The 15,654-nt window shown below is 40.1% G+C and overlaps 1 protein-coding gene across 1 annotated transcript; it reads left to right on the top strand.

Moving 5' to 3' along the window:
* The first annotated feature begins 11,475 nt into the window (after window positions 1-11,475).
* LOC149230819 (heat shock cognate 70 kDa protein-like) lies at window positions 11,476-13,426 on the top strand. The gene has a single exon (XM_089376142.1). It carries the CDS (start codon window positions 11,476-11,478, stop codon window positions 13,348-13,350), a length of 1,875 nt encoding a protein of 624 aa, XP_089232268.1. The 3' UTR covers window positions 13,351-13,426.
* Window positions 13,427-15,654: the final 2,228 nt, after the last annotated feature.

The raw sequence follows: 15,654 nt of genomic DNA, 5'->3' as shown, positions 1-15,654 counted from the left end.
CTCTTAGAAGAAGCTTTTTAACTGATGGACGAAATCTAATCTCAAAAGAAGCTAATCTATTTGCAAAAAGGAACTGAAAGCCAACAAGGAACGCAAACCCTAGCAAACCCTAGTTCTACCAGCTAGTCTTACTGATGCAGAGGTGGGGATGCAAACTACTGAAAGAGATGCCATTACTTCTATGAAGGTAACATGCATGTGTCTAGACTACCTTTATCTGAAGAAAACACTTTTTGTATTTTTGTTTCAATTATTAGAATTATCATGCATGTGCTTTTAACTAGTTTTTTTATTGTGCAGAGGTGGATCAAGGAGGAGAAAGGCTTGAAAAAGGTTAGGAAAGTTCAGAGAGGGTCTAAGGGGTCCCTAACACCCTTCCAGAGAGTCTCACAAAGTTTGGCTCCCAAGAAACCGTGTTTATGAGCTTCTACAGGAAGTCTGCAGGGGTTCTACAGGATGTTTCAGAGTTTCTACAGGATGTTCAGTAATTCCTACAGGATGTTCTACAATCGGAGTTTGGGTGATGGGTGAGTGGAAGAGGCTGCATGGGTGGATAGGGAGGTAGGAGAGGGGTTGGTAATGCCTTAGTGACCGAGAGATGAGATGATGAGGGGGTGTGCTAAGCTAGTTTGTCTGAAGGAGGGTAGATGGAATGGAAGGCCGAAAAGGGAGGATAATGTGGGCAGTAGTGTAGCTGAGAGACAAGGGGTCTAATTGGGAGATGAGTAGTTGGCCTGGGCAAGGCTTAGAAGGATGAGAGGGTGAGGGAGTAGCACTGCACAGTGCAAACTGAATCAAATCATCCACGTCTTGCATATAATCAAAACATTCCTAACTGTTTAATGGAACCAATGAACAACAACGTTATTCTTAAGGAAAACCATGTGTGGTACTGAAGCAAAGAAACATTCCAAGAGGTCTGAACGCATGGAAAACTTCTACACCCGAAAATATTGCACCAAAGATTTGCATGAACATGTAAACCAAGGTTTTTGGTGGGTGGCACTGTCTGCAATTCCAGGCCCTAGAAAGAGGTGAAAATGAGTGTGCAGGCAACCCTTTTCTTGGAAATTTTATCAACTCCAATATCTTCACTCTATTCTAAACAGCTAAAGCAATTTTGTCTTATGATAATGACCTACTTAACCACACCAAGAAATCTAACTCAGCAAACTGCGTTTCAAATACATGGAAAGAAAACCATAATGCTGAAGGAAAAGATAACAATACAAAGGAAGGAGGCCTTAGGCTCTCAGGTTGGGCCCAACCCCGAGAGCTATGGCTCCTTTTAAAAGCTCAGGACTGAGATCAAATAGGACTGCTTTCCATTAAAAAATAATAATCATAAGTCAAATAGCATGCCAATAATTGGCTACAAAAGAGCAAAACCAAACTTAGTAGCTCGTAGTGCAGAATGTGCAACAATGTTTCAAAAGTCCTTTTCGAAGGCTAAAGCCTTAGCATTTATACATCACGAGGCCCCAAGCTGGCCTCCTAAATTGGTGGGACTCGGCTGACCAAACTAGGAGTGAACTGCTGCTTCCTCAAAATCCGTTTGGCTGCCTTCTAATCCGGTTGTGGTGGCTGTTAGAGCTCGGAGTTGGGGGTGAAGATCCTGAGGAAGGCCTTTTAATGCTGGACAACCCTCCTACGAATCCTCAACCCCATCTTGGTTGTCTCCTGGTCCTTATCTGCTCGGTTTTGTTCCAATCATGTGTCAAAAAACCTGAAATGAGCACATGTTAGCCACCTAGGAATAGTGACTGCCCTTATTCGTACAAATGACATAAACATACTAAAAAATTATGCATAAGTTATGAAAAATGAAGGATTGAGCAGAGGTAGTTAGGCCAAATGAGCCCAAAATGTTACCAAATTTGGGGCTCATCAATAACAACCTTTGCACCAATGTTGAACCAAATTGATCAAAGTAATGCTTCTTTTAGTGCAACAAAGACTATCGAGGAAGTTTGTTCTAGTAACTCCATATTTGAGCAGGCGATATCTTGGGTGTTTTCTTACTACCTGCATATTTTGACCATGTCGAAACATGACAGGGGACTTGCCTAATGAAGTCAAAAACTTATCAAGATAAAATGGATCCATAAATGAGGAAGCCCCAAATGTGAATAAGTAATCTGACCAGGGTGGTCAACGACACCATCTTACTTGCTACCACATATTTAGATAGCCTAGGATCTGAGTTTCGTTGATATTTACATATACTTCATGACTGAATATGTTGATGTTAGTATTGTAAATTCATTTTAAGATTGACTGAAATTTGTTGAATAATTGAACTTAGAAAATTATTAATGTTGGGTATGTTTTCGCGGACGTCTTGCCAGTAACAAAGAATCAAAACTAGCTACAAAGCGCAAACAGGAAGGGAAAATAATCTTTACTCCAACGTTGAACCAAATTCTCGGGTCAATTTTTCTTTAGTTTGGTTTGATGGTTGTTGCTTCTAATGCTAAGTGAGATCTTTTTCTCTCTTTCATAGTTTAAATGCCAAATTTTATTGAAAGATAGGTTTTGTGTTTTACAAAGAGTTACTAATGATATATTTTGCCAGGGTTTCCCAAGAATGGTACAAGTTCCCAATTTCTCTCACCTAAATTATTATTGATTCATTTTTACGCTAGATTTGGGAGCATAAAATAAAATATTGGGTGGAGAATATTCATCTCAAGTTTTTGCTGGTTTATTTTATTATAATATAATTTTGTTTATATATCTATATATATATATATATATAGTTAGTGGTTTATATTAAGAAAAATAGTATAGGTATTATTTGGATTAAAATAAAACTACTAGGTGAACTTTCTTTTTTTTTGCGCTGCGGCCCTGACCTAGCCGACGCTGCGCAAGAGGCTGCCGGCCGCCTCGGCCCCTGATTGCCGCAGAGGGCCTGTCCTTCTTCCTGCTGATCGCCAAGAACTCTTCTCGCGCCCTTGAGGCTGCTGCGCCTCCGCGCTCAGTCCTGAGGTGCTCTTCTGAGATCATGGACTCCAACGGGGGCTCGGCTCCCCCTCCTTCGGAGGTCCTGGAATTCAAAGCACTGATCGAAGCTTGCCCGAAGAAAGCCCCATCGGTGGCTCAGCAAAAGTTTATCAAGAGGATGGACAAGATCCCCTCAGTTGCCCTTTCAGAAGAAGAGACGTGTAAAGCAGCACTGAACCTGGCAGAGAGAGGCCTCATCGGCCAGTTCACAGGCCTCTGGCCTTCTCCAAAGTCAGTAGAAGATTGGACACAGAGAAACTGGAGCCCCCTGATCAAGGAGGGTGTGAAAAGCTACTTTGTTGGGAAAGGATACTTTGTCTTTGTGTTTGAAAACCCGGAAGACAGAAGCTTAATCTTCAGAAATGGCCCATATTTTATGGGACCGCAGGGCCTGTATCTGAATAAATGGTCCCCAGACTTCGATCCCTCCCAGGATGTCCCCTCAGCAGTCCCGGTATGGGTGAGACTCCCCCACTTGCCTCTCCACTGCTGGAACCAAAAATCCCTTGAAAACATCGGCAATGCACTGGGTAAATACATTGAAAAAGATGCAAGAAAATATCAGTATTCATGCGCTCGAATATGTGTTGAAGTCGATCTGGAGGAAGGGTTATCGGAAGCAATCAAACTTACAGTTGCAGGCTGGGTGCATATCCAAAAACTGGACTATGAACAGCTTCCGTTCAAATGCAGGCACTGTCACGAGCACGGACACTTCGCGAAGTACTCCAAGAAGAAGACAAAAGAGCAAATAGACAAACAGAAAGAGGAACAATGGACTCTAGTCCAGAAAACAACACACCCAAAAAAAGGCCCCAGCAAAGGAAAGACAACAGGGATGCCAAGCAGCTCCAAACCCATCCAAGAAGAGGAAGCAAATGTACAAGGGACAACAAGCACACAGATCAACCCAACAGATCCGGAGCATGAAAACCTGGTGCATGTAGAAAGCACCCCTCCATGCAAAGAAAGTGAGAAAGAAAAGCAGGTCGAAGCCACACAGGGCAGCCCGCCCAACCCTTCATATGCAGAAGTAACAAAGAAAAAAACAATAGAAAGTTCAGGATCATCGGAAGATGAAGCCTATGAGCGTCCTACTAAAAGAGCTGGTAGAAAATCCCGTAAAGAAATGAGAGAAGAAGAGGCCGAGAGACTTAAAACCCAAGGGAGTCAAGCCACAATAGAAATGTCCATTGGGCGGAATACCAGGCCGAGACCTTCCAAGGGAGGTCCCACCCCTCCACTAGGTAAATAATGAAGTTTGTCTCTTGGAATTGCAGAGGACTGGGGAGCCCTGCAAAACTAGAAGCAGTCAAGGATCTTCTTAAAGCTGAACCCTCAGACATCCTCATGCTCCAAGAGACCAAAATTGAAGGGCATTCCCTTCTTGATATCAGCAGGCTAAAATGGAATAAAAGTACAGGCAAGGCAGTTAGCACAAGGGGAACCTTCGGAGGACTGGCTACTCTTTGGTCAGATAGCACATTCCAGCTCAATAATTATCATGAAACCCAGCACTGGATATACACTGAATTGACGCACAAAGTTAGTAAGTTGACTGTCTCTCTTTTCAATTTGTATGTTCCGGTAAATTATGCAGAAAAAAGAGAATGCTGGTACTCTCTATCAACTTACCTAGAACAACATTCCCCAAACAATATTATCATAGCAGGAGACTTAAACATAGTTCTGAAGCCAAAGGAGAAGAGGGGAGGCTCTAGTACCAGAGACTCCATGCTGGCCACGGTGGAGGAGCTCGTACAGAGCTGGGACCTCTCAGACTTCCCTCCACTCCATGGGCTTTATACATGGTCGAATAACCGGGTCGGGTTGGAACAAATCTCCGCCCGGTTGGGCAGATTTCTGGTTCAAAGCGACCTTTTGTTGAATAAAAAAATCGCCAACACAAAAATCTTGCCCAAATTGACTTCGGACCATAAGCCAATACAGCTTCTATTGGAAGATGAAGAAGATTTGGGCCCCATTCCCTTCCGATTCAGCCCACTGTGGATCGAGAAACCAGGTTTTATCGAGACAGTGAAAGCTGCATGGGTCAAACCCATCACAGGTTCCCCCAGCTACATCTGGGAACAGAAGCTGAAGGCAACAAAATTTGCGTTGAAGGAGTGGATAAAAAAGCCAGACCCCAATCCAACCAACCAAAGAAAAGAGGGAGTTCAGAGGCTGCACTCAATGCAAACGGAAATGGAGAATAAAGATATTACATCAGAGCTTCTGGACGAGGAAGTCAAAACGCAATGATCCACCTACCAGGCCTTCCGAACTAAAGAAGAATACTGGAGATTAAAGTCCAGAAGTTTATGGTTAAAGGCAGGAGACCGGAACACTTCTTACTTCCACAGACAATACAGAGCTAGACTGTCCCAGAATCATATAGCGGAAATTAAAACCTTGGAGGGACATGTCCACAAAGGGTTCGATCAGGTGAAAGGCACTGCTGAAGCTCACTTTAGGAATTTATACAACATAGGCATTCAAGGCGAGGAAGAGGAAATCTTTGACTTTCTTTCTAACATTCCCCAACTTGTTAACGCTGAAGAAAACATAGACCTATGCAGACCAATCACAATTGAGGAGGTTATCCAAGTTATCTGGTCAATGGAAGCCGATAAGGCCCCTGGGCCCGACGGATTCACAATCCATTTTTATCAATCATGTTGGGAAGTAATCAAAACTGATCTCCTCAAAATGATCAGAGGCTTTATGAGAAAAGCTAAAATAGGAGGTGGTATCAACTCCACCTATCTAGCTTTAATTCCAAAGGAAACCAATCCAGATACCTTTGTAAGATTCAGGCCTATCTCGCTGTGTAATGCTTCTTACAAAATCATAGCCAAGCTCCTAGCAAATCGACTCAAGCCTCTGCTCAAAAAGTTGATTTCCAGCAACCAAGGTGGATTTGTGGAAGGCAGATATATTATGGACAATGTCATTCAGGTTCAGGAGACCATCCATTCAAGCAAACAACAGGGTGAGAAAGGTATGTTGATCAAACTCGATATGGAAAATGCATTCGATAGAGTAAATCGTTTGTTTCTATGCAAAGTCCTACTTTCTTTTGGTTTCTCTTAGCACTTTGTCCAGCTCATTAAAGCATGCATAGAATCCCCGTGGATTGCCCCTCTCATCAATGGACGCCCTACTAACTTCTTCCAAGCTCAGAGAGGTATCAGGTAGGGATTCCCTCTCTCTCCCTTCCAGTATATCCTCATGGCTGACTCTCTCAGTAGAAAGCTAGCAGTTGAAAAAACCGTCGGCTCCCTCCCGGGGCTCAAACCTTCGAATGTAGCAACTTCTCTAAATCATGCCCTCTTCACAGATGATTCTCTGCTCCTTGGAGGCGTTTCCACCAGAATAGCGAAATCCTTTGACAATGTACTGAAAATTTACTGTAGGGTGGCTGGAGCTCTTATCAACGAGAGCAAAAGCGAAATCTATAGTTGGAACACTGAACAACAAGATATCATCAATATTTCGAGGATCCTCGGGTTCAAAGGTCAGGCCAAATGGGATAGCTTCAGATATCTTGGTCTTCCCATTTCCTAAGGGGTGAACAAGAGGTGTCTTTGGACTCATATAATCAGCAAAATTAAATCCAAAATCGTTGCCTGGGGAGGATATTGGTTAACAAAAGGCGACAAATCCATTCTAATAAAATCGCAGCTGTCAGCTCTACCCATTTATCAGTCAGCTTTTCTCCTCGCCCCCAAATATGTCACGGACCAGATTTCTACCCTGCTCAGGAATTTCCTATGGCAAGGCGGGAAAGGTAACAATAAAAAGTTGCACTTAGTTAAATGGGACACGGTCAAGAGGCCAATAGATGAGGGCGGACTTCAAATTCCGAACCCCTCCCTTGTCAACAAATCGCTGGGCGGCAAACTGTTGTGGAAAATAATTAGCGATCCCTCACATCCTATCAGCATAATTTTACATTCAAAATACTCAGACAAAGAAACGCTAAGGAAAATGCAACTAAAGTCTACAGCGACCAGTTCGCAGGTATGGAGGCTCTGTTGTAAGAGCAGCGAGTTCTTCAAAAAACACATGTACAGAACTCCCAGAAATGGTAAGTCTACACATTTATGGAAAGATCGAATTATGGGAAAAGACTCATTGGCGGAAAGAGAGGATATCACAGAGCTCAGAAATTGGCTGGAAAGAGCAGGAGTTAACGGAGTTTATGATCTGGCAAGCTGGGACGACCGTGGAGAATGGTTAAGATGGGACTTCCATGGAGTCCCAGAGCGCCTAAGGGACCAACTAATTCAGCTCGAGAACCTGCTAGAAGATGCCACCCCAGTCAGTAGATTCAAAAAGGATAGATGGGGATGGGGAAAGTCTGGAGTATATACCTCAGCAGAGGGATATAGGACTCTTCAGGGATACAGGAACAGCCACCATACTCCAGCCTTCTGGAAGCAGGTTTGGGAGCCATTAGCTCTCCCAAAAATAAATTTTTTCTTTTGGACCTTGGTACACAACAAATTATTGACAGGGGACAATCTGGCAAAAAGAAAGTTTGAAGGGCCTCATAGATGCGCTCTTTGCAGATGTCAATTAGAAACTGCCCAGCACTTGTTTCTAGACTGCGCCTTTGCCAAGGAGGTATGGGGGCTTCTTCTCCATGAATTCCAGATCTCTCTCCCTCAGCAAATTTCTGTCTCGGATCTGTTTGCGTCTTGGTGTGCTAGATACCCCAAAAGCATCCCCCCCAAGTCCTTTTGGCGTAGGATTTGGATAGCGCTGCCCAAATTTGTATGCTGGCAGCTGTGGTTAACTAGAAATCAGCAGGTTTTCAAAGACTTGCAGAACTCCCCATCTCAAGTTGCTGCAAAAGCTAAGGCCCTTCTACTGGAAGCGGCTCAACAACAATATTCCAAAGAAGACCCCCTGCTCAGGCCAGAAGAAAAAAGGTGGCTTGCTCTAGATCCGCATCCCCGAAAGTATAGAATCTCACCCCTGAAAGCTAACCCGGATTGGAGAAAAAGAGAGACTGATGACATCTTTCAAAGCTGGTGGAGGGCACAAAATGTAACTACTATTTTCTTTGATGGAGCGTCCAAAGGGAATCCTGGAGCTGCAGGTGCTGGTGGGATCATCTACTTCACGGAAGGGCTCTCCACTGTTTCTTTTGCATGGGGCCTCGGAGAGAAAACAAACAACCAAGCGTACATTCTGGGGCTGCTTAAGGCCTACCACATTGCCAGAGAGAAAAGAGCCAAAGATATTCAAGTTTTCGAAGACTCAGAAATTTTAATCAAAAAACTAATCAAAGAGGAATACTTCAACAATGCTGGGCTCAACAAAATAATGGACAGACTGAAGATGGTTCTACAGAGTTTTGATTCATACAAATTTTATCATATTCTTAGAAATTCCAACAAGGAAGCAGATCGCATGGCGAACTTAGGCAACACTCTCATCAAAGGAATCTTAAATGTAAATGGGGAAAGTCTTTATCATAATTTGTGAAACTGCCTCTTTCCTAAGGCAGCAAAAGTAGGATTACAGCCGTGTAAGCAGGGCTGCCTCGGCAAAGTCCCTCACTGTTTTTCACATATAAATAAAATATACAACCGTTTTAGTTATAAAAAAAAAAAAAAAAAAAAAAAAAAACTAATAGAGTTTTATGTGTTTATTTGATTAAAATAAATGATATTTCCAAACTCAATTTAAATTCCTAAATATGTTTTTTAAGGTGTCTAGTGCAGAAATTGGTAAAATACACACACTTAATGTTTTGGCCTGTTATTGAATTTGATTAAACCTTGAGATTCTTGTTCTTATTTCTTGTCAGATAACACTTTTCTTATGAAAAACCTTGAAAAAATAGTTAAATTAAAACCTTTTCGGTGATTAGATAAGATATATGGCATACTTATTAAGTCGGTTATCCCTTGCTCAGTACGATATGCTCAAGAATTCGCATCCACCATCTAAGTTGGTTGCTGCTGCAATATATTGCTCTTAATGTGCCATCTATAAGTGTCCACAATGGAACACAGATCTTCAATTTTATACAGGTTACGATGTAATTTTATTTCATATGGTGATGCATTTATTGGGAAATAGGGCTTTGGGAACTTGTTTTTATTACTTACCTATGTACGTTTTCAATTTTCAGGGAATGTGCCCCTTTGATGGCCAATTTCCACAAAAGTTCAAGGAGCACATTACCAGGTCTTTATACTAAGTTTTCAAGCAGAAGATTCAGTTGTGTAGTAATTAAGCCACCTGCCACAGTACCTGAGTGATTATAGATTACATTATAATTTTTTGGGTTGTGATTGTCGTTTGGTTGATTATGATTTTGGATGCTTTGTTCCATATCTGAGTTTTGATGCTACCTTATTTGAGTACAATTCAACTTTAAACAATGGAGGTAAAGAATTCTATAGATTGAGTCCTAACTTTCGTGTTTCCTAGAGGAAAATTATATAATTAAAGTCTAATTATATTTAAGTTATTCAATTTGCTTATTTAGTTTCAATGTACTCTAGTGCAACTGAACAGTAACCCAATGAAAATGGATTCGTCATTTCAAAACGTACCATCAATTAATAAAATTAGGGAGAATTTACCAACACAACAAAATGATAAACGAGAAGGGGAGCAAATGTGTTCCTAGCTTTGGCAGATGCCCATCTACCATCATTTAGAACTTGAAAATGTTTTGTTGCATGAAAGGAATGTGCCATGTTTGGTCCAACACATTACATTTCAGGCCTATTGGATCTCTTATCTCAACTCTCATAACATCTTACCTCTTGTGTATGTTCTCTTCGCTATGATGGTATTTTTGCTTCTATTGTTTCAGGGTATTTTTTCTCAATCATTATTAGGATAGATGTTGTTATTTCCCAGATAAATACGAATTGTCAATGTATTTTTTTAAATCATTATTAGGTTAGCTATTGTTATTTCCCAAATAAATGTGAACTGTATTATGAAATATTGGCTTGGTTGGAAGCTCCTCGAAACATAACATATGATCAAACCCCAGTAAAGAAACAAAATTGCATAAAATTTTTACTTCTTTCTTCTATGCTACTCTTTCCTATGCTACAGCCTTACGACGTTTCCTTTGCAACATGTGGTGCGATAGCTAGTTTTATCAATGTGATATGTATCATGAAGTGTTTTTATACTTATCATAAACTGAGGCATGTTGACATTTACTAGTCATTAATTTTAGGAGTTGTTTAAGTTTTATTAATGTGATATGTATCATGAAGTGTTTCTATACTTATCATAAACTGAGGCATGTTGACACTTACCAACCATTTAGTATAGGAGTTGTTTATCGAGACCACAAATTCACCCAAAAAGTTATTTTTTGCTGAAATTTGACGATTTTTTTTTCAAAAAGATATGATCATAGGAGTGATTGAATTGTTTTTTAATGGTGGAAATAGACTCAACACCATCAAAAACCACTTAGACATCCAAAATCCCAATGTTTGAAAAGTGTAACCCAAATTTCTCAAAATTTCTACAACCAAAATCCTGAAGTTTGAGAAATGTAACCCAAATTTCCCAAAATTTCTACAAGATTTTGACAAAAATCATGCCGGAATTTCCATTATTTTCCAAATAAATTTATGATCTTGTTAAACTACTCTTTTATTTTATATGAGTGTGGTAATTAATTAAAGCAAATAACTCAACTTTATAAAATATTTAAAATTAATTAATGGTATCACTCTCATTATAACCTCCATTGCGAAATATTAATTATATCATAACACCATAGTTAAACTTTAACCACCAATAAATTGGCATTTAATACGTTTTAGTAATCCTAGTGTCAATGAATTTAAAGTGTTATTTATTTAATAATATTATTTAAGATTTATAACCGTATTAATGTTATTGGACGATACTAAATATGATTTGATATTTATTCACAAAAACAAAACAGTATTAATCCTGTTGATGGCGTTAGTTCAACACTTAAAATATTAATAACATGTAAATCAATTCACTGATATAGAATAATTTAGTCTTTAATCAAATTATCATTCCCATTTATGACCAAATCATCGAATCTCACTTATGACCAGATCTTTTCCAATTAGAGCGATATATAAACAAGTGATTTTTCCATTAAATCTAAACTCAATCTAAATGAAATAAGAAAACAAATCTAAACTGAAATAAAAAATGCGCAACAATTGGCTTTTGCTTCCAAAGTTCCAACCCCCAAATTATCTCTGGACTGGGGAGTCGGGGAGACGAAGAAAGCTAAAACACGACGGTGTAAATAACGAAAACCGCGCAAGCAAGAAAACGATTTGAAACGAGATTCGGCGGGAAGCGCAGGCTGCCCTATCTTTATATATTCCTCTATTACTCTTCTACCAAATGCCAAATCCTCTGAACTCAACGCTTTGTTTTCTTTTTGAGGTGTGCTGGTTCCCCTCCTCTCAGTCAACTTTTTCGTCCATGGCTTCTTCTCAGGGTGACGGTGGTAAGGCTATCGGCATCGATCTGGGAACCACTTACAGTTGTGTGGGTATTTGGCGTGGTGATCACGACAGAGTTGATATCATCGCCAATGAACAGGGGAATCGGACTACTCCCTCCATGGTTGCCTTCACACAAAATGAACGTCTTATCGGGCAGCCTGCCAAGAATCAAGTCGCTACCAACCCTGAAAACACCGTCTTTGATGCCAAGAGGTTGATTGGCAGGCGCTTCTCAGATTCATCTGTGCAAAGTGATAAGTGTGTCTGGCCATTTTCTATTGCACGCGGACCTAATGACAAGCCTCTCATCCAAGTTTCCTTCAAAGGAGAACAGAAAACCTTTCAAGCTGAGGAAATATCGTCAATGGTGTTGCAGAACATGAAAGAAATCGCCCAACAATACCTCGGTCGTCAGGTAAGTAAAGCCGTGATTACCGTTCCTGCTTACTATAACGATTCCCAAAGGCAGGCCACTAAAATTGCAGGTAAGATAGCAGGTTTGGATGTCTTACAATTATTAAATGAACCGACAGCTGCTGCAATTGCATATGGGTTTGACAGGAAAGCTTATTCATCAGACGATGGTGAGAACGTCCTCATCTTCGATTTGGGGGGAGGGACTTTTGACGTTGCTGTGCTTAATATTAAAAAGCACAAAATCGAGGTGAAGGCAGTTAGAGGGGACACCCATCTAGGAGGTGAGGATATTGACAACAGAATGGTCAGCCATTTTGTGCAGGAATTTCAGAGGAAATACAAAATCGACATATCTTCAAATGCAAGAGCGCTTAGGAGGCTTCGCAGTGCATGCGAGAGAGCCAAGAGAGAGCTGTCTTCCTCTGTGGAGGCCATCGTTGAAGTACCTTGTCTCCAAGAAGGCCAAGACCTTCATTCTAAAATAAGGCGAGCAAAGTTTGAGCAGATGAACACTGATCTGTTTGAAAAATGCATTGAGATTGTTGAAGAGTGCATGGAGGATGCTTACATGAGCAAAACACAGATTGATAATATTGTCTTGGTGGGAGGTTCTACGCGAATACCCAAAGTGCAGGAACTGCTTAAAGATTTCTTTGACGGCCAGAAAGAGTTGTGTAAGTCCATCCATCCTGATGAAGCTGTAGCTTATGGTGCTTCTGTGCAGGCTGCGGTGTTGAATGGTGATAGCACAGCACACCTCATACTTCGAGATGTCACTCCCCTTAGTCTAGGAGTTGAAATTAAAGGGGATAGGATGAGCGTTTTGATCCCAAGAAATACACAAATTCCGGTTAAAAGGGAGGGCAGCTATGTTACTGTGTATGACAATCAGGACAGAGTGAGAGTAAGCGTGTATGAAGGGGAAAGGCCTAATGTCAAACACAATAATCTTTTGGGCGAATTTGTTTTGGAGGGACTCCCGTTTGCACCTAGAGGCGATGTCCAAATCATCAAATGTTTGGAGATCGATGCAAATGGAATTGTGAAGGTGTCAGCAGAACACAAGACAAGTGGGATAAAGGAGGCGATGATCATGACGAACGACAGCAGTAGGCTGAGCGATGATGAGATTGCCAAAATGAGGGCAGAGGCAGAGAAACTAAAAAATGAAGATCAAGAGTGGAAGGAAACAGTGGAACTGAGGAACGCACTGGATCAATACATCTACGACATGAAGAAAAGGTTGAATAAGGAAAAACTATGGGGAGATTTGCAGAAGGAAGATGTTGAAAACATGGAAGCAGGTCTTGAGGAGGCAGAAGAGTGGTTCAGTGAAAATGAGAATGCAGTTAAGGATGAATTAGCAGAGAAGATGGAGGATGTTAGAAGGTTATGCAGAAAGATAGACAAGAGCCAAAAGGTGCTGGGATCTTGAGTCAATCCCAAATCATCTCGCTCAGTTTCCATTTTACATTTATGAGTCTGCTAAAAGATTCCTCTGTCTAGTTTTGTTAGAGACCAATATTTAAATTTTAGCCTGCTTATATAGAATATTGCATATGACGTTAGCTAATGCTGTAACACTGGTATATGGTAACCGTCATATTTTTGAAAGCTTATTCCTGAACAATCAAGCTTGTGAATTGTGGTCTTGTGGTAAGATTTCAATTGAGGTCTTTTAAATCTTTTAACTGAATCTACTGGGATTTGGCATGATATAACATACTGCTTTCCTATTTAATCAAGTACAGATATTCGTGCAACACTGTAAAACTTAAAGGCACATTCGTAGTTGGATAATAACAAATTCAAGACGCTGGAAAAACTAAAAACGAAGACTTATTGAATTGGTGAATATTGAATGTTGTCAGTGACAATATTGTTAGGCTGGTTTGTATTTGATTATTGCGAGGAAGGCTCAACGTCATCTAATTCTCCAACACTTTGTTAACCCTTGTCCTTGTTAAAATAAATTTTCCTTGCTTCAATATGAATATTGAGATGGCCCGTAATTTAATTGTGCTTATCTCAGTGTTTCAACTTGTTAATTCTTAGTGCATGTATTGGCTAGGAGCACATGCAGCATTTCCCATTAAGACATTGAGACTATTTCCTTTAATTTGTACTTAGAAATTGGCAACCAACACATTCTCTGGCTTCTATGAGATGTAATCAATCTTGCTACAGTTTTGAGGGAGGGTAGTAATAATTTAAGATAGAAGTTTATATCGAGCACCCGCTCATTCAATTGTTAATAGATAGACATGGCATGTGTTTGAAACTGTAAACATCTGGAGAATTTCGGTTGGTTTTGTCTGTTGTTAATACCATTTAGGTATCTCTCTCTTCTGCAATTTCCCTTGTTTTGAGTTGTGTTTTTGCTGTCTGCCTGGACCTTTTTATTCTACCACATTACCTTGTGATAGGTGCAATGAATGCACTGTGTTATCGTTGTTTTGCGTTATCATTTTCAAAAAGTGTTATGGCAATTAGTGATTATGGCTTATATGTCAACCATGTTTCTTAATTGAGAAATTGTCTTATTGTTATTTTATTCAATCTATTTGGCAACGATCTGAGAGTTGAAAACTTAAACAAGTGTCTAGCTTAAACTTGTATATGTTCAAGCTTTACATATAGGATTAAAGTGATTATAGAAAGGAAATAAATTTATGACTATTGTTGGTCTTGAAATCTCTCAATTGAAACTTGAGTGTACAGATACAAAACTTGGAAGTGAGGGATCACATTTTCTTTTTTATTATTAAGCATTTTGAGTGAAGTAGCACTATCCCTGGTATTATCCAAAGCGGTAGATTTTAGCAATTGTGTTATTTGTTTTGGTCATAGAGAATACAGTTGGTTCCAAGAGCCCAAGCCTACAATAGCGTGTGTTAATTCTAAACAAATTCAAAAGTGTTGGGTTACACATTTGAAAAGTAGATCTCACACTGATGATGATGATGATGATTAAAGTCTGTTGGATCAGGTGCACAGCGATTTATTAAACACACAGCAGCATAAATTAAACAAATACATAATACACAGCTTTTAACGTGGTTCACCCAACCAATCTGGGCTACGTCCACCAAACATAGGCATCAGGAATATATTAATCAAATTTGGAGATTACATCATGAAATCCTCACACTCTCTCTTGGCAAATCATCCGAATGATTGCCTGTTATATAGCATAGACAATCTAACAGCCTCATAACTCCCTCACAGCAAATATAGGAGGCATTAACTCCCTCCCAACAACCTGGAGCTAATCTAGGAACTGAATCCCTATTGTTGTCATCCTTCAGAGATTTTTGCCTATTTGACTCAAAACAGAAAATCTCAACAATCTCCACCTTGACAACAATTCGCCTGATGCCTTGTTATTATTATTTTATCTTTTCTGCAAGCCAAGAGAAGCCAAACACCAGCGTAGCTTCTCCAACAAAACTGGTTTCGTGAACATGTCTGCACAGTTCTCCTTTGTATGCACCTTTTCAAGAGAAACTCCCCTTTCAGTGATAACCTGTCTTACAAAATGATATTTGATTGGAATATGCTTTGACTTACTATGATAGGCTGGATTTTTAGCCAAATGTATTGCACTTTGACTGTCACAAAGTAACCTGATGTTATCCTGTAACCTACCAAACTCACCAAGCAAACCTTTCAACCAAACCGCCTCTTTGCAAGCATGAGAAGCAGCAATGTATTCTGCTTCAGTAGTAGACAAAGCAAC

The sequence above is a fragment of the Pinus tabuliformis genome, chromosome J (genome assembly GCF_031772625.1).
Source record: "Pinus tabuliformis cultivar Carrire ecotype Pingquan chromosome J, CPIR1, whole genome shotgun sequence".
Taxonomy (NCBI): Eukaryota; Viridiplantae; Streptophyta; class Pinopsida; order Pinales; family Pinaceae; genus Pinus; species Pinus tabuliformis.
Note: the sequence above shows the minus strand (reverse complement) of the source record. Positions and strands in the feature narration are given on the sequence as shown.